This window comes from Ranitomeya imitator, chromosome 1 (assembly GCF_032444005.1).
Source record: "Ranitomeya imitator isolate aRanImi1 chromosome 1, aRanImi1.pri, whole genome shotgun sequence".
NCBI lineage: Eukaryota > Metazoa > Chordata > Amphibia > Anura > Dendrobatidae > Ranitomeya > Ranitomeya imitator.
In genome coordinates this window covers 155,740,767-155,767,347 of record NC_091282.1, presented here as the reverse complement: position 1 = coordinate 155,767,347, position 26,581 = coordinate 155,740,767, and the positions used below count along the sequence as shown (strand labels likewise).

The 26,581-nt window shown below is 44.5% G+C and overlaps 1 protein-coding gene across 1 annotated transcript in view; it reads right to left on the bottom strand.

Moving 5' to 3' along the window:
- SLF1 (SMC5-SMC6 complex localization factor 1) overlaps positions 1-26,581 on the bottom strand; it is a 191,504-nt gene that overhangs the window by 97,154 nt on the left and 67,769 nt on the right. Inside the window, exons 9-10 of the mRNA XM_069751870.1 lie at positions 22,788-22,954; positions 21,570-21,713 (exon numbers count right to left, since the gene is read on the bottom strand). Coding sequence (XP_069607971.1) covers positions 21,570-21,713; positions 22,788-22,954 — 311 coding nt within the window. The remainder of the gene's footprint in view (positions 1-21,569; positions 21,714-22,787; positions 22,955-26,581) is intronic.

Here is a 26,581-nt window from a genome sequence, read left to right as displayed (position 1 = left end):
AACCCTAAAACGAAAACCACGCAAAGGGGCAAAAAGACCCACCGTGCCGAACTAACAGCACGGCGGTGCACCCCTTTGCTTCTCAGAGCTTCCAGCAAAAGTTAATAGCAAGCTGGACAGAAAAAACAGTAAACAAACTAGAAGCACTTATCTAGCAGAGCAGCAGGCCCAAGGAAAGATGCAGTAGCTCAGATCCAACACTGGAACATTGACAAGGAGCAAGGAAGACAGACTCAGGTGGAGCTAAATAGCAAGGCAGCCAACGAGCTCACCAAAACACCTGAGGGAGGAAGCCCAGAGACTGCAATACCACTTGTGACCACAGAAGTGAACTCAGCCACAGAATTCACAACAGTACCCCCCCCTTGAGGAGGGGTCACCGAACCCTCACCAGAACCCCCAGGCCAACCAGGATGAGCCACATGAAAGGCACGAACAAGATCTGGGGCATGGACATCAGAGGCAAAAACCCAGGAATTATCTTCCTGAGCATAACCCTTCCATTTGACCAGATACTGGAGTTTCCGTCTAGAGACACGAGAATCCAAAATCTTCTCCACAATATACTCCAATTCCCCCTCCACCAAAACAGGGGCAGGAGGCTCCACAGATGGAACCATAGGTGCCACGTATCTCCTCAACAACGACCTATGGAATACATTATGTATGGAAAAGGAGTCTGGGAGGGTCAGACGAAAAGACACCGGATTGAGAATCTCAGAAATCCTATACGGACCAATAAAACGAGGTTTAAATTTAGGAGAGGAAACCTTCATAGGAATATGACGAGAAGATAACCAAACCAGATCCCCAACACGAAGTCGGGGTCCCACACGGCGTCTGCGATTAGCGAAAAGCTGAGCCTTCTCCTGGGACAAGGTCAAATTGTCCACTACCTGAGTCCAGATCTGCTGCAACCTGTCCACCACATAATCCACACCAGGACAGTCCGAAGACTCAACCTGTCCTGAAGAGAAACGAGGATGGAACCCAGAATTGCAGAAAAATGGAGAGACCAAGGTAGCCGAGCTGGCCCGATTATTAAGGGCGAACTCAGCCAACGGCAAAAATGACACCCAATCATCCTGGTCAGCGGAAACAAAACATCTCAGATATGTTTCCAAGGTCTGATTGGTTCGTTCGGTCTGGCCATTAGTCTGAGGATGGAAGGCCGAGGAAAAAGATAGGTCAATGCCCATCCTACCACAAAAGGCTCGCCAGAACCTCGAGACAAACTGGGAACCTCTGTCAGAAACAATATTCTCAGGAATGCCATGTAAACGAACCACATGCTGGAAGAACAAAGGCACCAAATCAGAGGAGGAAGGCAATTTAACCAAGGGCACCAGATGGACCATTTTAGAAAAGCGATCACAGACCACCCAAATGACCGACATTTTTTGAGAAACGGGAAGGTCAGAAATGAAATCCATCGAAATATGTGTCCAAGGCCTCTTCGGGACCGGCAAGGGCAAAAGCAACCCACTGGCACGTGAACAGCAGGGCTTAGCCCTAGCACAAATTCCACAGGACTGCACAAAAGCACGCACATCCCGTGACAGAGATGGCCACCAGAAGGATCTAGCAACCAACTCCCTGGTACCAAAGATTCCTGGATGACCGGCCAGCACCGAACAATGAAGTTCAGAGATAACTTTACTAGTCCACCTATCAGGGACGAACAGTTTCTCGGCCGGACAACGATCAGGTTTATTAGCCTGAAATTTCTGCAACACTCTCCGCAAATCAGGGGAGATGGCAGACACAATGACTCCTTCCTTGAGGATACTCGCCGGCTCAGATAACCCCGGAGAGTCGGGCACAAAACTCCTAGACAGAGCATCCGCCTTCACATTTTTAGAGCCCGGAAGGTATGAAATCACAAAATCAAAACGAGCAAAAAATAACGACCAACGGGCCTGTCTAGGATTCAAGCGCTTGGCAGACTCAAGATAAGTAAGGTTCTTATGATCAGTCAAAACCACCACGCGATGCTTAGCACCCTCAAGCCAATGACGCCACTCCTCGAATGCCCACTTCATGGCCAGCAACTCTCGGTTGCCCACATCATAATTACGCTCAGCAGCAGAAAATTTCCTGGAAAAGAAAGCACATGGTTTGAACACTGAGCAACCAGAACCTCTCTGTGACAAAACCGCCCCTGCACCAATCTCAGAAGCATCAACCTCGACCTGGAACGGAAGAGAAACATCAGGTTGACACAACACAGGGGCACAGCAAAAACGACGCTTCAACTCCTGAAAAGCTTCCACGGCAGCAGAAGACCAATTAACCAAATCAGCACCCTTCTTGGTCAAATCGGTCAATGGTCTGGCAATGCTAGAAAAATTACAGATGAAGCGACGATAAAAATTAGCAAAGCCCAGGAATTTCTGCAGACTTTTTAGAGATGTCGGCTGAGTCCAATCCTGGATGGCCTGAACCTTAACCGGATCCATCTCGATAGTAGAAGGGGAAAAGATGAACCCCAAAAATGAAACTTTCTGCACACCGAAGAGACACTTTGATCCCTTCACGAACAAGGAATTAGCACGCAGTACCTGGAAAACCATTCTGACTTGCTTCACATGAGACTCCCAATCATCTGAGAAGATCAAAATGTCATCCAAGTAAACAATCAAGAATTTATCCAGATACTCACGGAAAATGTCATGCATAAAAGACTGAAAAACAGATGGAGCATTGGCAAGTCCGAACGGCATCACCAGATACTCAAAATGACCCTCGGGCGTATTAAATGCCGTTTTCCATTCATCTCCCTGCCTGATTCTCACCAGATTATACGCACCACGAAGATCAATCTTAGTAAACCAACTAGCCCCCTTAATCCGAGCAAACAAGTCAGAAATCAATGGCAAGGGATACTGAAACTTAACAGTGATCTTATTAAGAAGGCGGTAATCAATACACGGTCTTAGCGAACCATCCTTCTTGGCTACAAAAAAGAACCCTGCTCCCAATGGTGACGACGATGGGCGAATATGTCCCTTCTCCAGGGACTCCTTCACATAACTGCGCATAGCGGTGTGTTCAGGTACGGACAAATTAAATAAACGACCCTTAGGGAATTTACTACCAGGAATCAAATCGATAGCACAATCACAATTCCTATGCGGAGGTAGGGCATCAGACTTGGACTCTTCAAATACATCCTGAAAGTCCGACAAGAACTCTGGGATGTCAGAAGGAATGGATGACGAAATAGACAAAAATGGAACATCACCATGTACTCCCTGACAACCCCAGCTGGTTACCGACATAGAGTTCCAATCCAATACTGGATTATGGGTTTGTAGCCATGGCAACCCCAACACGACCACATCATGCAAATTATGCAGTACCAAAAAGCGAATAACTTCCTGATGTGCAGGAGCCATGCACATGGTCAGCTGGGCCCAGTACTGAGGCTTATTCTTGGCCAAAGGTGTAGCATCAATTCCTCTCAACGGAATAGGACACCGCAAAGGCTCCAAGAAAAATCCACAACGTTTAGCATAATCCAAATCCATCAGATTCAGGGCAGCGCCTGAATCCACAAACGCCATGACAGAATATGATGACAAAGAGCACATTAAGGTAATGGACAAAAGGAATTTGGACTGTACAGTACCAATAACGGCAGAGCTATCGAACCGCCTAGTGCGTTTAGGACAATTAGAAATAGCATGAGTAGAATCACCACAATAGAAACACAGTCTGTTCAGACGTCTGTGTTCGTGCCGTTCTACTTTAGTCATAGTCCTGTCGCACTGCATAGGCTCAGGTTTACTCTCAGACAATACCGCCAGATGGTGCACAGATTTACGCTCGCGCAAGCGACGACCGATCTGAATGGCCAAGGACATAGACTCATTCAAACCAGCAGGCATAGGAAATCCCACCATTACATCCTTAAGAGCTTCAGAGAGACCCTTTCTGAACAAAGCCGCTAGTGCAGATTCATTCCACAGAGTGAGTACTGACCATTTCCTAAATTTCTGACAATATACTTCTACATCATCCTGACCCTGGCATAAAGCCAGCAGATTTTTCTCAGCTTGATCCACTGAATTAGGCTCATCGTAAAGCAATCCCAGCGCCTGGAAAAATGCATCAACATTACTCAATGCAGAATCTCCTGGTGCAAGAGAAAACGCCCAGTCCTGTGGGTCGCCGCGCAAAAAAGAAATAATAATCAAAACCTGTTGAATAGGATTACCAGAAGAATGAGGTTTCAAGGCCAAAAATAGCTTACAATTATTTCTGAAGCTCAGGAACTTAGTTCTGTCACCAAAAAACAAATCAGGAATCGGAATTCTTGGTTCTAGCATCGATTTCTGATCAATAGTATCTTGAATCTTTTGTACATTTACAACGAGATTATCCATTGAGGAGCACAGAGCCTGAATATCCATGTCCACAGCTGTGTCCTGAAGCACTCTAATGTCTAGGGGAAAAAAAAGACTGAGGACAGAGCTAAGAAAAAAAAATGATGTCAGGATTTCTTTTTTCCCTCTATTGGAAATCATTGGAGGGCTCCTTGTACTGTTATGGCTGGCAATCAGGCAACACAGCGTGCAGTAATCAGCGCACATACAGAGATCTGGCAATAACCAAAAACAATAGGACGAGCTCTGAGACGTGGAATCTCTGTAGACTGCAGTACCTGATCTATCCTCACACAACTATAAGCAGCAGTGGATTGCGCCTATCAACTACCTATGCAACTCGGCACTGCCTGAGGAGCTGACTAGCCTGAAGATAGAAATACAAGCCTGACTTACCTCAGAGAAATACCCCAAAGGAATAGGCAGCCCCCCACATATAATGACTGTTAGCAAGATGAAAAGACAAACGTAGGAATGAAATAGATTCAGCAAAGTGAGGCCCGATATTCTAGACAGAGCGAGGATAGCAAAGAGAACTATGCAGTCTACAAAAAACCCTAAAACGAAAACCACGCAAAGGGGCAAAAAGACCCACCGTGCCGAACTAACAGCACGGCGGTGCACCCCTTTGCTTCTCAGAGCTTCCAGCAAAAGTTAATAGCAAGCTGGACAGAAAAAACAGTAAACAAACTAGAAGCACTTATCTAGCAGAGCAGCAGGCCCAAGGAAAGATGCAGTAGCTCAGATCCAACACTGGAACATTGACAAGGAGCAAGGAAGACAGACTCAGGTGGAGCTAAATAGCAAGGCAGCCAACGAGCTCACCAAAACACCTGAGGGAGGAAGCCCAGAGACTGCAATACCACTTGTGACCACAGAAGTGAACTCAGCCACAGAATTCACAACAAAAATGGATCCTAAAATTTGTTTGGCAATTTCTCCTGAGTACACCGATACTTCACATGTGGGGGTAAACCACTGTTTGGGCACATGGTAAGGCTCGGAAGGGAAGGAGCGCCATTTGACTTTTTGAATGAAAAATTATCTCCATCGTTAGCGGACACCATGTCGCGTTTGGAGAGACCCTGTGTGCTTAAACATTGGAGCTCCCCCACAAGTGACCCCATTTTGGAAACTGGACCCCCCAAGGAACTTATCTAGATGCCTAGTGAGCACTTTAAACCCTCAGGTGCTTCACAAATTGATCCGTAAAAATGAAAAAGTACTTTTTTTTCACAAAAAATTTATTTTCGCCTCAATTTTTTCATTTTCACATGGGCAATAGGAGAAAATGGATCCTAAAATTTGTTGAGCAATTTCTCCCGAGTACGCCGATACCTCATATGTGGGGGTAAACCACTGTTTGGGCACACGGCAGGGCTCGGAAGGGAAGGCGCGCCTTTTAACTTTTTGAATGGAAAATTAGCTCCAATTGTTAGCGGACACCATGTCGCATTTGGAGAGCCCCTGTGTGCCTATGCAATGGAGCTCCCCCACAAGTGACCCCATTTTGGAAACTAGACCCCCCAAGGAACTTATCTAGATGCATACTGAGCACTTTAAACCCCCAGGTGCTTCACAGAAGTTTATAATGCAGAGCCATGAAAATAAAAAATAATTTTTCTTTTCTCAAAAATGATTTTTTAGCCTGGAATTTCCTATTTTTCCAATGGTAATAGGAGAAATTGGACCACAAATGTTGTTGTCCAGTTTGTCCTGAGTATGCAGATACCCCATATGTGGGGGTAAACCACTGTTTGGGCGCACGGCAGGGCTCAGAAGGGAAGGCACGCCATTTGGCTTTTTAAATGGAAAATTATCTCCAATCATTAGCGGACACCATGTCGCGTTTGGAGAGCCCCTGTGTGCCTAAACATTGGAGATCCCCCACAAATTACCCCATTTTGGAAACTAGACCCCCAAAGGAACTAATCTAGATGTGTAGTGAGCACTTTGAACCCTCAAGTGCTTCACAGAAGTTTATAACGCAGAGCCATGAAAATAAAAAAAAAAAAATATTTTCTCAAAAATGAATTTTAGCCCGCAATTTTTTATTTTCCCAAGGGTAACAGGAGAAATTTGACCCCAAAAGTTGTTGTCCAGTTTCTCCTGAGTACGCTGATACCCCATATGTGGGGGTAAACCACTGTTTAGGCACATGCTGGGGCTCGGAAGTGAAGTAGTGACGTTTTGAAATGCAGACTTTGATGGAATGCTCTGTGGGCGTCACGTTGCGTTTGCAGAGCCCCTGATGTGGCTAAACAGTAGAAACCCCCTCAAGTGACCCCATTTTGGAAACTAGACCCCGAAAGGAACTTATCTAGATGTGAGGTGAGCACTTTGAACCCCCAAGTGCTTCACAGAAGTTCATAACACAGAGCAGTGAAAATAATAAATACGTTTTCTTTCCTCAAAAATAATTTTTTAGCCCAGAATTTTTTATTTTCCCAAGGGTAACAGGAGAAATTGGACCACAAAAGTTGTTGTCCAGTTTCTCCTGAGTACGCTGATACCCCATGTGTGGGGGTAAACCACTGTTTGGGCACACGTGGGGGCTCAGAAGGGAAGTAGTGACTTTTGAAATGCAGACTTTGATGGAATGGTCTGCGGGCGTCACATTGCGTTTGCAGAGCCCCTGGTGTGCCTAAACAGTAGAAACCCCCCACAAGTGACCCCATTTTGGAAACTAGACCCCCAAAGGAACTTATCTAGATGTGTGGTGAGCACTTTCAACCCCCAAGTGCTTTACAGAAGTTTATAACGCAGAGCCGTGAAAATAATAAATACGTTTTCTTTCCTCAAAAATAATTTTTTAGCCCAGAATTTTTTATTTTCCCAAGGGTTACAGGAGAAATTGGACCACAAAAGTTGTTGTCCAGTTTCTCCTGAGTACGCTGATGCCCCATGTGTGGGGGTAAACCACTGTTTGGGCACACGTGGGGGCTCAGAAGGGAAGTAGTGACTTTTGAAATGCAGACTTTGATGGAATGGTCTGCGGGCGTCACGTTGCGTTTGCAGAGCCCCTGGTGTGCCTAAACAGTAGAAACCCCCCACAAGTGACCCCATTTTGGAAACTAGACCCCCCAAGGAACTTATCTAGATATGTGGTGAGCACTTTGAACCCCCAAGTGCTTCACAGACGTTTACAACGCAGAGCCGTGAAAATAAAAAATCATTTTTCTTTCCTCAAAAATGATGTTTTAGCAAGCAATTTTTTATTTTCTCAAGGGTAACAGGAGAAATTGGACCCCAGTAATTGTTGCGCAGTTTGTCCTGAGTATGCTGGTACCCCATATGTGGGGGTAAACCACTGTTTGGGCACACGTCGGGGTTCGGAAGTGAGGGAGCACCATTTGAATTTTTGAATACAAGATTGGCTGGAATCAATGGTGGCGCCATGTTGCGTTTGGAGACCCCCTGAAGTGCCTAAACAGTGGAAACCCCTCAATTCTACCTCCAACACACCCCTAACCCTTATCCCAACTGTAGCCGTAACCCTAATCACAACCCTAACCCCAACACACCCCTAACCACAACCCTAACCCCAAAACACCCCTAACCCTAACCACAACCCTAATTCCAACCCAACTCTAAGGCTATGTGCCAACGTTGCGGATTCGTATGAGATTTTTCAGCATCATTTTTGAAAAATCCGCGGGTAAAAGGCACTGCGTTTTACCTGTGGATTTACCGTGGATTTCCAGTGTTTTTTGTGCGGATTTCACCTGTGGATTCCTATTGAGGAACAGGTGTAAAACGCTGCGGAATCCGCACAAAGAATTGGCATTCCGCGGAAAATACAACGCAGCGTTCCCGCGCGGTATTTTCTGCACCATGGGCACAGCGGATTTGGTTTTCCATATGTTTACATGGTACTGTAAACCTGATGGAACACTGCTGCGGATCCGCAGCGGCCAATCCGCACCGTGTGCACATAGCCTAATTCTAAAGGTATGTGCACACGCTGCGGAAAACGCTGCGGATCCGCAGCAGTTTCCCATGAGTTTACAGTTCAATGTGAACCAAAAATCGCTGTACACATGCTGCGGAAAAACTGCACGGAAACGCAGCGGTTTACATTCCGCAGCATGTCACTTCTTTCTGCGGATTCCGCAGCGGTTTTACAACTGCTCCAATAGAAAATCGCAGTTGTAAAACCGCAGTGAAATGCGCAGAAAAACCGCGGTAAATCCACGATAAATCGGCAGCGGTTTAGCACTGTGGATTTTTCAAATCCGCTGCGGAAAAATCCGCATAGGACCAGAATACGTGTGCACATACCGAAACCCTACCCCTACCCCTAACCCTACCCCTAACCCTAACTCTAGCCCTACCCCTAACCCTACCCCTAACCCTACCCCTAACCCTACCCCTAACCCTACCCCTACCCCTAACCCTACCCCTAACCCTAACCCTACCCCTAACCCTAGTTCTTACCCCAACCTTAGTGAAAAAAAAAAAAAATTCTTTATTTTTTTTATTGTCCCTATCTATGGGGGTGACAAAGGGGGGGGTCATTTACTATTTTTTTTATTTTGATCACTGAGATAGGTTATATCTCAGTGATCAAAATTCACTCTGGAACGAATCTGCCGGCCGGCAGATTCGGCGGGCGCACTGCACATGCGCCCGCCATTTTGGAAGATGGCGGCGCCCAGGAAAGAAGACGGACGGACCTCGGGCGGCCAGGTAAGTATAAGGGGGGGAGATCAGGGCACGGGGGGGGCGTCGGAGCACGGGGGGGTGGATCGGATCATGGGGGGGGTGGATCGGAACACGGGAGGGAGGATTGGAGCACGGGGAAGGATTGGAGCACGGGGTGGGGGATCGCTGTGCGGGGGGGGTGGATCGGAGCACGGGGGGGTCGCTGTGTGCGGGGGGGGGATCGGAGTGCGGGGGGGTTTGATTGGAGCGCGGGGGGTGTGATTGGTGCACGGGGAAGCGGACAGGAGGACGGGGGAGCGGAGCACAGGACGGAGGGGAGCGGACCACAGATCGGGGGGCTGGGGGGGCGATCGGAGGGGTGGGGTGGGTGCACATAAGTGTTTCCAGCCATGGCCGATGATATTGCAGCATCGGCCATGGCTGGATTGTAATATTTCACCAGTTTTTTAGGTGAAATATTACAAATCGCTCTGATTGGCAGTTTCACTTTCAACAGCCTATCAGAGCGATCGTAGCCACGAGGGGGTGAAGCCACCCCCCCTGGGCTAAACTACCACTCCCCCTGTCCCTGCAGATCGGGTGAAATGGGAGTTAACCCTTTCACCCGGCCTGCAGGGACGCGATCTTTCCATGACGCATATGCTGCGTCATGGGTCGGAATGGCACCGACTTTCATGACGCAGCGTATGCGTCAAAGGTCGGGAAGGGGTTAAGCAGGCATCCGAGCAATTAATGCAGGCTATATCCCTCACTAGATCATCTCTTACGGAGAAAATAGAGGACGTACATATTGAGGTGGGTCGTTTACGACATGATATGCAAGCTATGAGAGGGCGTATTTCGGAGGTGGAAACAAGAGTGTCCGACATTACTCCTATTACTCCATTACTAGTACTCCATTATGCTTCGAAAGCATCACCAAACCAGGGATTCAAGCTTCAGGAGGCTAATTTGCATATTCCAGGTGCCTTCTGGGAGAAGCGAAGTCTCCCTAAGCTAGAAGATCGTTGGGTACAGCCGGGACCAGCTGCTTCGAAAGCATCACCAAACCAGGGATTCAAGCTTCAGGAGGCTAATTTGCATATTCCAGGTGCCTTCTGGGAGAAGCGAAGTCTCCCTAAGCTAGAAGATCGTTGGGTACAGCCGGGACCAGCTGCTTCGAAAGCATCACCAAACCAGGGATTCAAGCTTCAGGAGGCTAATTTGCATATTCCAGGTGCCTTCTGGGAGAAGCGAAGTCTCCCTAAGCTAGAAGATCGTTGGGTACAGCCGGGACCAGCTGCTTCGAAAGCATCACCAAATGTTTGCCTGTAGGACATTATTGCAAGAGAGCTTGGCTGAGTAGATTACACAAGAAGGAAAACACACAGCAAGTCAGCAGGATCTAGGAGCAACATGGCAGATGTGACAACCTACATGGTGAGCTGCAGCATGTGCTACATGTTCACAGATCGACCAGAAGAAGAATCCAATTTCACCTGTCAGAAGTGTAGACTAGTGGCCCTTTTAGAAGAAAAGGTGCGGGGTCTGGAAGAAAGAATAGCAACTTTGAAACTCATCAAAGAGAATGAAGACTTTCTAGACAGAACAGAAGCATCTCTACTGGTCACAGAAGGTGCAAAAAGTGTCAGAGAACCTCCAAAAGCAGATGAGTGGAAGCATGTGACCAAAAGAAGCAAGAAGACCATGGAGAAATCACCAACCACACAACTGAAGAACCGATATCAAATCTTTGTAGAGGATGAAGATGGCACACCTAAGAATGAAGCAATACCAGCAAGCAAAAAAGAAAAGGGCACACAGCAACAAGTGACAGCAAAAAGTACAGCCAAGAAGCAACGAAGAGTGGTGGTGGTGGGAGACTCACTACTGAGAGGCACAGAAGCAGCCATCTGCAGACCGGACATAACTGCAAGAGAAGTATGCTGCCTTCCAGGTGCGATGATCAAGGATGTGACCGATAGGATACCAAAGCTCTTCAGCTCCAAGGACGTCCACCCATTTCTTCTGATACATGTTGGCACCAATGACACGGCAAGGAAGGACCTACCGACAATCTGCAAGGACTTTGAAGAGTTGGGGAAGAAAGTAAAGGAACTGGATGCACAGGTAGTTTTTTCTTCTATCCTTCCAGTAGACGGGCATGGCACCAGGAGATGGAACAGGATCCTTGATGCAAACAACTGGCTAAGACGATGGTGCAGACAACAAGGATTTGGATTCCTGGACCACGGTGTGAATTACTGGTATGATGGACTCCTCGCCAGAGACGGACTACACCTCAACAAACCTGGGAAACACACATTCGCCAGAAGACTCGCTACACTCATCAGGAGGGCGTTAAACTAGAAGAAGAGGGGACGGGAAGAAAAACATTAGACTCGAACAAAGACGACTCAGGAAAACATACTCAGAAGGGAGGTAAGAACATTTCTAAAACAATCCACAGTGAGGAGATTGGAACAAAACAAAATCCTCTAAACTGCATGCTCGCAAACGCCAGAAGCCTGACAAACAAGATGGAAGAACTAGAAGCAGAAATATCTACAGGTAACTTTGACATAGTGGGAATAACCGAGACATGGTTAGATGAAAGCTATGACTGGGCAGTGAACTTACAGGGTTACAGTCTGTTTAGAAAGGATCGTAAAAATCGGAGAGGAGGAGGGGTTTGTCTCTATGTAAAGTCTTGTCTAAAGTCCACTTTAAGGGAGGATATTAGCGAAGGGAATGAGGATGTCGAGTCCATATGGGTTGAAATTCATGGAGGGAAAAATGGTAACAAAATTCTCATTGGGGTCTGTTACAAACCCCCAAATATAACAGAAAGCATGGAAAGTCTACTTCTAAAGCAGATAGATGAAGCTGCAACCCATAATGAGGTCCTGGTTATGGGGGACTTTAACTACCCGGATATTAACTGGGAAACAGAAACCTGTGAAACCCATAAAGGCAACAGGTTTCTGCTAATAACCAAGAAAAATTATCTTTCACAATTGGTGCAGAATCCAACCAGAGGAGCAGCACTTTTAGACCTAATACTATCTAATAGACCTGACAGAATAACAAATCTGCAGGTGGTTGGGCATTTAGGAAATAGCGACCACAATATTGTGCAGTTTCACCTGTCTTTCACTAGGGGGACTTGTCAGGGAGTCACAAAAACATTGAACTTTAGGAAGGCAAAGTTTGAACAGCTTAGAGATGCCCTTAATCTGGTAGACTGGGACAATATCCTCAGAAATGAGAATACAGATAATAAATGGGAAATGTTTAAGAACATCCTAAATAGGCAGTGCAAGCGGTTTATACCTTGTGGGAATAAAAGGACTAGAAATAGGAAAAACCCAATGTGGCTAAACAAAGAAGTAAGACAGGCAATTAACAGTAAAAAGAAAGCATTTGCACTACTAAAGCAGGATGGCACCATTGAAGCTCTAAAAAACTATAGGGAGAAAAATACTTTATCTAAAAAACTAATTAAAGCTGCCAAAAAGGAAACAGAGAAGCACATTGCTAAGGAGAGTAAAACTAATCCCAAACTGTTCTTCAACTATATCAATAGTAAAAGAATAAAAACTGAAAATGTAGGCCCCTTAAAAAATAGTGAGGAAAGAATGGTTGTAGATGACGAGGAAAAAGCTAACATATTAAACACCTTCTTCTCCACGGTATTCACGGTGGAAAATGAAATGCTAGGTGAAATCCCAAGAAACAATGAAAACCCTATATTAAGGGTCACCAATCTAACCCAAGAAGAGGTGCGAAACCGGCTAAATAAGATTAAAATAGATAAATCTCCGGGTCCGGATGGCATACACCCACGAGTACTAAGAGAACTAAGTAATGTAATAGATAAACCATTATTTCTTATTTTTAGTGACTCTATAGCGACAGGGTCTGTTCCGCAGGACTGGCGCATAGCAAATGTGGTGCCAATATTCAAAAAGGGCTCTAAAAGTGAACCTGGAAATTATAGGCCAGTAAGTCTAACCTCTATTGTTGGTAAAATATTTGAAGGGTTTCTGAGGGATGTTATTCTGGATTATCTCAATGAGAATAACTGTTTAACTCCATATCAGCATGGGTTTATGAGAAATCGCTCCTGTCAAACCAATCTAATCAGTTTTTATGAAGAGGTAAGCTATAGACTGGACCACGGTGAGTCATTGGACGTGGTATATCTCGATTTTTCCAAAGCGTTTGATACCGTGCCGCACAAGAGGTTGGTACACAAAATGAGAATGCTTGGTCTGGGGGAAAATGTGTGTAAATGGGTTAGTAACTGGCTTAGTGATAGAAAGCAGAGGGTGGTTATAAATGGTATAGTCTCTAACTGGGTCGCTGTGACCAGTGGGGTACCGCAGGGGTCAGTATTGGGACCTGTTCTCTTCAACATATTCATTAATGATCTGGTAGAAGGTTTACACAGTAAAATATCGATATTTGCAGATGATACAAAACTATGTAAAGCAGTTAATACAAGAGAAGATAGTATTCTGCTACAGATGGATCTGGATAAGTTGGAAACTTGGGCTGAAAGGTGGCAGATGAGGTTTAACAATGATAAATGTAAGGTTATACACATGGGAAGAGGGAATCAATATCACCATTACACACTGAATGGGAAACCACTGGGTAAATCTGACAGGGAGAAGGACTTGGGGATCCTAGTTAATGATAAACTTACCTGGAGCAGCCAGTGCCAGGCAGCAGCTGCCAAGGCAAACAGGATCATGGGGTGCATTAAAAGAGGTCTGGATACACATGATGAGAGCATTATACTGCCTCTGTACAAATCCCTAGTTAGACCGCACATGGAGTACTGTGTCCAGTTTTGGGCACCGGTGCTCAGGAAGGATATAATGGAACTAGAGAGAGTACAAAGGAGGGCAACAAAATTAATAAAGGGGATGGGAGAACTACAATACCCAGATAGATTAGCGAAATTAGGATTATTTAGTCTAGAAAAAAGACGACTGAGGGGCGATCTAATAACCATGTATAAGTATATAAGGGGACAATACAAATATCTCGCTGAGGATCTGTTTATACCAAGGAAGGTGACGGGCACAAGGGGGCATTCTTTGCGTCTGGAGGAGAGAAGGTTTTTCCACCAACATAGAAGAGGATTCTTTACTGTTAGGGCAGTGAGAATCTGGAATTGCTTGCCTGAGGAGGTGGTGATGGCGAACTCAGTCGAGGGGTTCAAGAGAGGCCTGGATGTCTTCCTGGAGCAGAACAATATTGTATCATACAATTATTAGGTTCTGTAGAAGGACGTAGATCTGGGGATTTATTATGATGGAATATAGGCTGAACTGGATGGACAAATGTCTTTTTTCGGCCTTACTAACTATGTTACTATGTTACTATGTTACTACTATTACTCCTATGGAGGCTAAACTGACAAAAGCTGCTGGCTCCGTAAACGCTTGGAAACAAAAGGCAGATGATTTGGAAAACAGATTGCGCCGCAATAAGGCTAGTTTCACATTTGCGTTTAAAAACGCAGCGTTTTAAACGCAAACGCAGGTGGTGAAAAAAACGCATGTAAACACGTGCAAACGCTGCGTTTTTTAGACGCATGAGTTTTTGCATGTGGTAAACAAAACGCGGCGTTTTGACGTATTTACATGCGTTTTTTCCTGCGTTTGCGTTTTTGAAACGCATGATGAGAAGTGTGTGACAGCTGCCAATCATCAAAATCAACTAGAAAACCCACTATAAACAGAAATAGCTAGGGTTAGGGTTAGGATCCCTAGGGTTAGGGTTAGGATCCCTAGGGTTAGGGTTAGGATCCCTTTAGGGTTAGGGTTGGGGGGTGGCTTATCAGTGTGTATTCTTGTGTTTTTCTATTGAAACGCATGCGTTTAAAAACGCAAGCAAACGCATGTGCTTAAAAACGCATGCGTTTACATAGACAGCAATACTTTTTTTGCGGCAAAAAAACTCCTCTAGAAATTACTACACGTTGCATTTCCGCAACAAAACGCAAGCATAGAAACGACGCATGCGTCGTCAAAACGCGGCAAAACGCATGCATTTTTAATGTTAAGTATAGAAAAAAAACGCATGCGTTTTTTGCGCTAAAACGCAGCGGCAAAAAACGCAAATGTGAAACCAGCCTAATATTCGAATTATCGGTCTACCGGAGCGTTCGAAGGGTCAGCAACCTGAACAATTTCTGGAAGACTGGCTTAAGACCTCCCTGGGGGACGGATTCTCCTCAACATTCTCAGTGGAGAGGGCCCATAGGGTCCCAACGAGACCTTCTCCCCCTGGAACTCCGCATCGACCTTTTTCTGGCAGGTCTCCTTATATGTAGGGACAGAGACACTGTTCTTCGTCTGGCGCGGCAGAAGGGCCCTATCAGATTCAACAATGCTACCATATCGATTTTTCCGGACTTCTCCATGGAGCTTCAAAAGCAGCGGGCGCGATTCATGGACATCAAGAAACAACTCAGAGATAAGAATGTCATCTACTCCATGCTCTATCCAGCCCGACTCCGCATTGTCCATGAGGGCTCCTCTTTATTCTTTACGGATCCAGCGGAGGTAGCTGAATGGTTGCGATCTCTTAAGGGGTCTAATGTGAAAGACTCCTAATCTGGGTTCCTTGTCTAACGGCAAAATAAACGGAGCTCTCTGAATGGGTACAAAAGATGTCAACAATACCGGACGCTGGATTCAGTGAGGGTATCCCCTTTTTTCTATTTGACCACAGGAGTATAGGACCTCACTCCTCCATTGTTCAAGTTTTGTTTGGTTTTATACACCAGTTTTGATTGTTTGATGTATACGGTCGCCGCCAATACTAATTTTCTGCTCTGTGGGATGTCTCTGAACCACACCCGGATAATAATATTGCACATTATTTTTTCCTCTACATATAAATATGGGGTCTGAGATTGTATGTATGACTTGGAATATACGGGGTATTAAGACTCCTCGGAAGAAAATTAAGGTATTTTCGCAGATTAAAAGGTGTCGTCCCCATGTTGTAGCACTAGTAGAGACACATTTGACCAGGGATACGGTTCGATGTCTGCAGAGGCCGTGGGTACAGTGGTCTCTCCATGCATTCCATACCAGGTACTCAAGAGGGGTTTCTCTGCTAATACACAGGGAGGTTAGATGGGAGGCCAGGGAAGCACGACGAGATCCTGAGGGTCGTTTTGTCTTTGTGCATGCATTTATTAATTCGTGTGAATATGTGATATTGTGTATTTATAACCCTCCCCCTGCTAACATCAATTCTCCGTATGGCAATGGGCTTCTCCTTAAAATATCCAGATGCGAATGTTATTTGTATGGGTGACTTTAACCTCACCATGGATAACTCCATGGACAGATTGAGATTGGATGACACAGCATCCGGGGAGTCCTTACCTCAGCCCCCTTCCCAATAGGCACTATTTATGGACCGCAGCGGTTGGCTAGATCTATGGAGAGTGAGTCACCCGGAGGATAAGGGGTACACTTGCCACTCATCTACTAGGCGAACTCTGTCTCGTATAGATTATATATTTGGATCTAGTGGCTTGGCATTATGGGTGGATAGTATTGAGCATGGCAACAGGGGGATTTCGGACCATAGTCCAGTTGTTCTAAAACTTAAATATGGGCAGTCCAATAATAACAGATCCTGGAAATTGAACCCCTTTTGGTTGAAATTAATAGATTCTAGTGATAGGACGATCGATCAGTTAAATTGTTTCATTCTAACCCATCCGGAACCCCAGAATCTTGGTTTATTTTGGGATACCCTAAAGGCATATTTAAGGGGGTGCCTGTCCTCTACAATCTCTTATATTAAAAGGGTAACGACGAGGGAGGATGATGAGATGGAACAACGGTTAAAGGACTCGGAGGCCACATATATAGCTAGTCAGACTAGCGGTAACAGGGTTGAGTGGCTTACTTCCCAAAGGTTGTATATCCAGCATGCAGACGTTAAGTCGAAATGCCAATTATTTTTCACCCGTCAGTCATACTTTGAGCTGGGGAATCAGGCCAGTACACTGATGGCTTTCTTAGTACGCCAACATAACACCTCCAACACAATATTGCAGATTCGTGCACCTGATGGCTCATTGGTGTCCTCCACTGATGAGATATTACAATGTTTTCATGATTATTATAAATCACTATATAAATCTAGTAGCGGTCTCGATGTTTATGAGTGCTTGGATTACTTATCAGATATAACATCCCCCTCGTTGAGCCCATCCCAACAGGCCTTTATGGATGCTGAGTTTACTCTGGAGGAGGTAGAACAAGCTATAGCGGATATGACTGCTGGGAAGGCCCCGGGACCCGATGGGTGTCCCATTGAGCTATATAGGAAAAACCGAGAGAAATTGGCACCACTTCTATTGAAGGTACTCAGGGGAATATGGGAGGGGGAGCCTATGCCTGAAACGTTTTATGATGCCAATATTGTTGTGCTCAGGAAAGAGGGGAAGGATCCTCTAGACTGTGGATCGTATCGACCCATATCTCTAGTGAACGTAGATTATAAAAGTTTTACCAAAATTCTGGCTACCAGGCTGAACACGATCATATTGGATCTTATACACCCAGACCAGACTGGTATTATGCCAGGGAAAAGTACTTCCATCAATATTAGGCGGGTTCAGTCGGTCATTCAGTATAGCTCTTTAGAACCAGATAATAAATGGGCACTAGCATCGTTGGACGCGGCTAAGGCTTTTGACTCTCTTGAATGGCCCTTCCTCTTTGCATGTTTGCAGAAGTACGGTTTTGGGAACAAATTTCTGAGAGGGATAGGTACATTATATACGAAACCCAGGGCACGTATGGTTGTGAATAACTCTATTTCTGAGCTTTTTTCTTTACATAGGGGAACTCGTCAGGGATATCCTCTCTCCCCGGCTCTATTTGCCCTGGCGATAGAGGCTTTAGCAATATGGATGAAGTCCTCCATTGATATCAAGGGAATACACATTGCGATCGAATGGACATCATTGGTCTCTATGCTGACGATATGGTGATGTTCATGGATCAAACAGACGACACATTGCCGAAAGTAATAAAGATTATAGATAAATTTAGCAAATTCTCCGATCTCTATATAAACTGGGATAAGTCTGCCCTGATGCCTCTTTCTCATACCCTAATGGCACGCCTTGAAACTCTCTCGTTGTTGCCCACCGTCTCCGATTTTAAATATTTAGGAATTTGATTTACAATTTAATATTTACCCACTGTTGGATTTGGTTAAATCCAAGTTTGCTGCTTGGGATAAACTTCCACTTTCTGTGGCTGGTCACATCAATCTGATCAAAATGATGCTGCTCCCCAAATTGAGCTACTGCCTTCAACACAGTGCTGTGCCAATACCTAAATCCCTCTTTGCGACCCTAAACTCCCTAATCACATCTTTCATATGGGGGAAGGCTAGGCCCAAACTTAAGTTATCTGCTCTGCAGAGACCGAAGCAGGGGGGGCGGGGCGGCTTTGCCGGACTTCTACTCATATTATCTTGCCGGGTAGGCTAGGATGATAAATAACTGGATGCCCAATAATTCTAATCCTCTTCCTAACTCTGAGAGCCATCTACTCTATTCTGCCCAAATTGATTGTCCACTGGGGTTTTTGGAGCTAGAGAAAGTTAGTGTTCCTCGCTTGCTGCCTCTACTCCGGCTGGCACGATTAATATGGAGGCAAATTAAAAAAAAATCATTAAATTTGTAGATATAGTGTCGGAAATGCCGCTGTGGAATAACAGTTAATTCCCGGGATTGTTGGACCACCCGTCCGCGGATTTTTGGAGATCGCATGGTGTTCTTTCAGTAGGCAATATACATATCCAGGGGGGTTTTATGTCCTTTGAACAATTACAAAATACTTATAATATCCCGAGATCCCAATTTTTCCGTTATCTACAGTTAAGGTCAGCCTTTCAATCACACATGCGGAATGGGGGTACAGGTCGAGCTATTTCTTCTTTACCTTTAATAGGAATTCTCAATTTGCAGGGTCATCAAGGTCTTATATCCTCTTTATATACATATCTGTTATCCATAGGAGTGGGATCTACTATAGACTTTATTAAAAGGAAATGGGAGGGGCTTCTTCCTGATACACTAGGGGAAGAATGGGAAGATATTTTGGAATCTCCAACTAAAGTCTCCCCATCAATTAATAATAGGATGATTCAATTGTACATCATATACCAATCCTATCTGAACCCGACTCATCTTTTTAAAATGGGTCGCCTCCACTCGTCAGATTGTCTGAGATGTCATTCTAGTGATGCAGATTTCATTCATATGATTTGGAGGTGTCCTGTTGCTTTTCATTATTGGGGAGAGGTGACGACATTACTGACATCCTTGTTGTCGATTCCTGTCCCACTTGAGCCACTGATCTGTTTATTTGGAGTGTGGGATGCCGAAACCTGGGATCATTACACTGGGATTGTTCTGCGAGAGACACTCTTTTTGGCGCAGAATGTGCTGGCGTTACGATGGATGGGTGGTTCTTGCCCAACTCTTAGAGCTTGGGTTGATTTAGTAAACTCAATTATCCCGTATGAACGAACATTATATCAGAATAGAGGATGTCCAAATAAATTTGAGAAAATATGGGGTAGATGGAATTCCTCTCATTACACTTTATAGTCTACACTGATTTAATATCTATGTAAAAAGTAGGGCTCTTGGTTTTGGGGGCATCACTTACAGAGTGACATTTATGCAGAATTCACTTTTAAGGCGGCGTACTGTTAGTAGTTAATGTAGTTAAGGTTACATAATAGGAGATTTATAGGATGTTAATGATTGACATGCACCATTTGTTACTTTTGTAATATTCCTGAAGTGACGATGCATTGTGATTATTTGTACTTTATGTTATAGTAGATAATGATGGACATGAATGCAAATGTGTGTATTGTATGATTTATTCTGCAATTAATAAACGAATTAAAAAAAAAAAAAATCCTGACGTGTGCACATAGCCTAACTCTGACATTTTGAATTTTTTTCTCGATATGCTATTTAGTGATCGGGTTAATTCTTTATATTGATAGATCAGGCGATTCTGAACACAAATATATGTATGTTTGAGGTTTTTTGATTGTTTTATTTTGAATGTGGTGAAAGGGGGGTGATTTGATCGTTATATTTTTTAAAACTTTTTTTTTTTTTTTACTTTTTGCATGCTTCAATACTCTCCATGGGAGACTAGAAGCTGCAGTTGTCTGATCGCCTCTGCTACACACAGGCGATGATCAGATCACTTGTGTGTAGCAGAAATGCTCACTTGCTATGAGCGCCGACTACCGGGAGGCGCTCATGGCAATTCGGCTATAACAGCCATAGAGATCTGCTGGAGATCTCTGGTTGTCATGCCAACTCATCGGTGACCTGCGATCACGTGATGGGGTCACCAAGGGGCGGGACTTCTGGCGCGCTTCCTGTAAGGGCAAGTTAAATGCCGCTGTCAGAGATTGACAGTGGAATTCAACAAGTAAACAGCCGTGGGTGGATCGCGATTCCACCCGCTGCTGTTAAGAGGCACATGTCAACTGGTCAAAACAGCTGACATGTGCAGGGAAAGATGTGGGTTCAGCGCCAGAACCCACATCTAAGGGAGGGATTCCGGCATGGGAGTATTATTACGCCCAACATTGAAAAGGGGTTAAAGGGAACCTGTTAGGCGAGTCATGCTGTCCAATTTATGGGCAGCATGAATTTTAGCCTGGGTGCACAATTGCAGCCACGAATATTATTCTGTGAAGCGCTCCAGCACTTCAGGAAAATATACTTTGAAGATCCAGGCAAAAATCCTAGCTGGAAATAAGACTAGTCCAGCACTGCCTCCAAATGGCTTCTCTAGTGCCGCTCCAAGTAACTGACGGGTCTCTCCCTATGTACATGCAAGGGAAAAACCTGTCAATAATGGGCAGCCGCGATGGTAACAGTCAGCCGGGGGCAGTGCAGGACTAGTCTGGTCTTTGGCTACAGTACCAGGATGGAGCGTTTCAGAAAATACATAGGCTTGGGCAGCATGAATCACTCACCTGATCGGCTCCTCCCTGTAAACGAAGTCAACACAGAGTAACTGCTCAAACCAAGTACAGTTGCTTGGGTTCACCTTCTCACCAACTTGTTTTCCCTCTTAACATGTCACTCTCCGCAAGGAGAAACGATACTTCTTGGATCCCGGTCAGACGCCTCTCAATCAGCCAAACCAGATCTCCACTCAGCACTGACGAGGGGCAGTAGCCCGAAACACAGTGTCTGTAAATTGAGATTTGGTTTGGCTATTATCCTAAGTCATGTGACAAGGCTCAATAAAGGGTTGACATTGACTGTTAGGATTGCTACTTCCAATAGGTGGCACTAGAGTTCTAGTTTTCTTCCTCTCTGAAGAGACAATTTGCATGGGAATCCCAAGAAGAAAACTAATTGCAAACACTTTGTTGAGTTCATAAACATGATAAAGTTATGACCTTATGTACAAATCAGGATTATAAACTCACTTTTTACTAAGAGCTTTCGCTTCTTCTTGCATCACACTTGACAGAAATTTCAGTATTGTTGCCACAATTTTCCTCCGTTTATGACTGTCTATTTCCATATCAGATGTTTCATGGCATAAGCAGAATCTGTCCTCTAGAAAACACCTAGAAAAAGGAAAGGAAGGGAAACCGCAATGAAATCAACAACACTGCACTGTCTGGCTGTTCACGCTTGTTACACAGTACAGCATTTTATCATCTCTCCAAAAAGGAATTTATTGGAGATATCGTCCTTTATGACCCGGCGTAGTCGATACACAACTGCTATCAGTGAGCTGGGGAAGCACAGGACGACAACTAATGTACCTGGTTAATGAAACAAATAGGTATCCTTTCTGTATATATGGAAATACCGTAATTGGTTTCCGTCTATAGGCTTTAATTACAAAAATAGTGCAGACCACAGAGCTATTATTGCATACAAAATTTAGGAAATCTGATGAATGCTATTTTAAGTCAATGAGGTTGCAATCATTCATAAACATTCAGCGCCATGACTTCAGTTGGAGAAGGAAGCCATGAAGAGCGAGCGTACTTGCCACTCAATCGTCCAACGGGATGCTCGGGTACATATCGAGTATCGCGGGTGCTCGATCCCCTGCCCTGCATGCCCCTGGGGATTGCCTGCCATACACGGTAATGTCGTACCCATGTTGTCTACAGCATTACGTGTATGGCAGGCAATCCCTGCATGCTTATTGGCTGTCTAACAGTCATGAGCATGCGGGGTGGGGACTCAAACATGGTGCTCGAGCACCCGCGATACTTGATGTGTACCCGAGCACCCCGATGCGCGATCAAGTGGCGAGCACACCCATTCATTGCTAAAGGTTACTATCTTATACAGAACCAACTTATAAGTAATAACTTTAAAATGTCCATCATATGATTTATTTGTTAGGCCTGATCCAGACGTCCATTTTTCACATCTATGCCATCCATCTTTCATCCAGTTTTTTTACTTTTTAATAAGTAAAATAACCTAGTAAGATAATAAATATGGACTCATAGACCAAAAATGAATTAAGATTGGATCCAGCACACTGATGAAAAAAGGTCTGTTTTCTTATTGCATGCAGCCCTCCCCCACCCCCCCCAGAAAAAAGCTGAAGTACGACAGAGGCCTTACACAATAAATGATTTTTTAATACATCTACGAAGTGTTCAAATGCTGCATACCTTATAAAAGTATCAATGCAGGACCACGTTCCCTTCTTGCAAACTGGGCACTGGAGAACAGTAAGGTAGTACTGCACCATCTTAGTGGATTCCCATGGAGGACAGTGATGCAAAAAATTGGACAATATATCTGAAAACCGACCAAAGATTTGGATATCTACATTTCCCTAAATGAAGATAGGATAAAAAAAAAATAAATAATATGAAATACTAGCAGCAACAACTATCTGGATGGCATATTTGCACCTTGCCAGAAATCCTATTCCAGTCGCTGTTGAGTAAGATTTGTGGCGCCACCCCCTTGTCAATGCCTATCCACATTGTCAGCGTTGGGTGAAAACGGTGTGAGAACATCAAAGTAGTATCATTTTAGCAAGGTCTCCAGATGTTGTTTCTGCAGCTCCTAGACAAACGGGGCGTCTCCATGGTAACAGACAACAAACAAACTCTGTGTAGTCTGATCTTGCCATCATATTCCCTTATAAATATCCTTTGCTTTTGGCTATTCCACCAGATTTATGTTGGCACAAAAGTAAGGGACAAATAGAAGGAAATATAAATCTGCATAATGAAACTACACAGACAGTATTTGTAGTCTGTTAACATGGAGACTAATGGGAGCTGTAGAAGCATACCAATTGCTAAGTCTGAACTGATACCTATTGCAAATTTGCCTCATTTTTTATTTCAGATGTCTTGAGAAAAAAAAATGTTGTAAAAATTTCTTTACAGGGTACAAAATTCACAAGACAAAATTCACTATTTCTCTTTAGATGTGGAGGAGTTTAAAACGGTTGTCCAAGCTAAAAATCCTTTCACATCACTGGCAGGTCTTAAAAATAATAAAATCAGCATTCCTGGGTTGGATGACTGTAGTGGTGACTAGGGATGGGCGAACCCGAACGGTTCGTCCAAAACACCTAGTGTCCATGCACCGCACTCAGTGTTACTGGTCGAATTTGGCAGCCTGAACAAAGCTTATTGAAAGGTTGCAGAGCAGCCAATCAACAAGCTTTACTGTGTGGGCACTTCCGGCAAGTATTGGCATGGCTGTGACTGGCTGGCGCACACTGTGTAAAAAAAGAAAAAACATGATGTCCCGTCTATTTTTGATAACCAGAGCAGGCCCCAGCTGTGAGCTTTATCATGGCTGGTTATCAAAAATAGAAGGTCTCCAAGCAGGTTTGTTTTTTTTCAGTTAAATAATTTAAAAAAAAAGGCGTGGGGTCCCCCCCATTTTTGATATCCAGCCAAGCTAAAGCAGACAGCTGGGGCTGGTATTCTCAGACTGGGAAGGGGCCATGGATATTGGTCTTCCTCAGCCTAAAAATAGCAGCCTGCTGCCGCCCCAGAAAAAGAGCATCCATTAGATGTGCCAATTCTGGCGCTTTGCCCGGTTCTTGCCAATTGCACTGGTGCGGTGGCAAGTGGGGTAATAGTTGTGGAGTTGAGATCAGCTATTTTATGGCAGCTGACATTAAGCCCACGGGTTGGTAATGGAGAGGCATCTATAAAACACCTCCATTACTATAAGTGAGGTAATAATATTGCTGTTGATGTTATCTTTGTCATGTCAGCAGACATCAGGCCCAAGGGTTATAAGACACCCCCATTAGTAACCCTGTAGTGAAAATTAAATACAGACACACACAAAAAAGTTCTGTAATTAAAATAAACACACAGAAAAAACTTCTTTATTTGAAATAAACACTCCTCACACTCTTTTACCCATTTATTACTGTAAGAATAAAAAAATCACAGCGTTTATCATCTGTCCGCTGATAATCCAAATGTCCCACGATGTGCTCTAAACCTACCACATCTGGATACATTGCTGAGCGGTGGCATGATGCGACTGCTTAGCAGTGCATCCAGGAAATGCTGAGCGTGAGAACTTGGCTGCATGTGACGGGCGGTAAAGTCATTAAGGTAACCGCAGTCACAGGCAGAGCTTCTCACGTTCTGCTCAGTGTGTTCTGGCTGGTGTGGAGAGCAGTCAGATCATCGTGGGACATGGTCATTAACGGATTATCGGCGGAAAGGTGAGTTTAAATTTGCTTTTTTATTTTTACCTTAATAAATGGGTAAAAGAGGGTGAGGAAGTTATTTAAATTAAAGGATTTTACGCTGTCTTTATTACATTTGACTATCGTGTTAATAATGGGGATGTGTTATAGATGCCTCTCCATTACTAACCCATGGGCTTGATGTCACTGATATTGTAAAGCTAAAATCAACCCCACAACTACTTGCCACCGCACCACGGCAAGAGGGAAGAGTCAGGCAAAGTGCCAGACTTGGCGCAACTAATAGATGAGCCTTTTTTTGAACAATAAATTTTTATTGAAATTCACATATAAAGTACAGGAAAAGAAGGAACAATGGTATTGTCATCAATTACATTGCACCATAAAGAAGGGGTAACTGTCCTTCAATTATGTTCCGGTAAACTAACAGTAAACTTAACACAGTAACATCAAAGGGAAGAGAAAGAAAAAAAAACAAAAAAAAAACAATATCAACATCAAGGTGGGGGTCAAGGGTCTGGGAGGAAGGGAAGGGATGGGAGACCCGAGGAGAGATTATGTTAGATCCTTTCCCAATTGGGTAAGTTAGTCAGAAGCCTAAGGACTAGAGTTGGACTGCCGAGATACCGGAATAGCGAAGGGGGTATGGCTTGCATAGTCCACCCATGCGAGCCAAATAAGTTCGAATCTGTCCACTTTGTCGGTCAGTATGGCAGACAGTTTTTCGTTTACCATGTACCATGATAAACGAGATTTAACTCCCGAGAGATCCAAGTTTGTTTTTTTCCAAGCCGAAGCTATAGTTTGTTTAGCTGCTAAAAATATAAATGCGATAAGGGCTCGGGAATGTCTGGGCAAATTGGGGATACGCTTATTTAGTAGAGCTTCCCAGGGGTTCTTCTTAAGGTTGATATTCGTTATAGAGAGAATCAAGAAGAATACCCTGGTCCAAAACCTTCGTACTGTTGGGCATAGCCATCAGATATGAAGCATATCACCTATGGAGCTGCATCCTCGAAAACAGTTTGGGGAATAATTAGCAACTGCCTTTGCTACCCTGGCTATCGGACTCCCCGCGAGAGGTGTAGCCTAGGCACCGCCTGTGGGTTGGTGAGTTGATGTGTGAATAGAGAAGAGATATGATACCTGGAGCATGTGGGTTTTGACGGCATCTCTGTTCAAAAGGGGTAAAGGAGTAAGGGGGGGTGGAATTTCTTAGCAGAGATTGAACAAAATTTTTAAGTTGTAAGTAGCGAAATATTTCTCTAGGTGGGAGATGGTGTTTTTCGCTCAAAACAGAGAACGGGATTATCCCATCCACGTTGAAGAGATGGTGGATTCTCGTTATTCCCGCTGCCACCCATAGACGGAAGTCCCTGAGGGATTCCACACCTGGGAGGAACTGGGTATTACCCCACAGGGGGGCCAGGGGTAGAAATGGTGATATTAAGTGTGCAGAGTATTTTAATGAGTCCCAAATTCTAAGAGAATGAACCATGATGGGGTTGGTGATTTCTCTACGCTGCGTAGGGAGAGTCCAGAGTATTGTATCAAGGGTAGTAGATTGAAGTTCAGAGGCCTCTAGAGCTAGCCACAGGGGGGATTCAGAGTAGGCGTTGTATAACGTCAGTTGACCTAGTTGGGCTGCTTGATAGTATTTCGAGAGGTTTGGGACCCCCAACCCACCCTTTAGGCGGTGAGATAAAGAGTGGTTCTATTGACCCTGGGGAGACCTCCCCTCCAAACAAAGGTATTAATCGCTCGCTG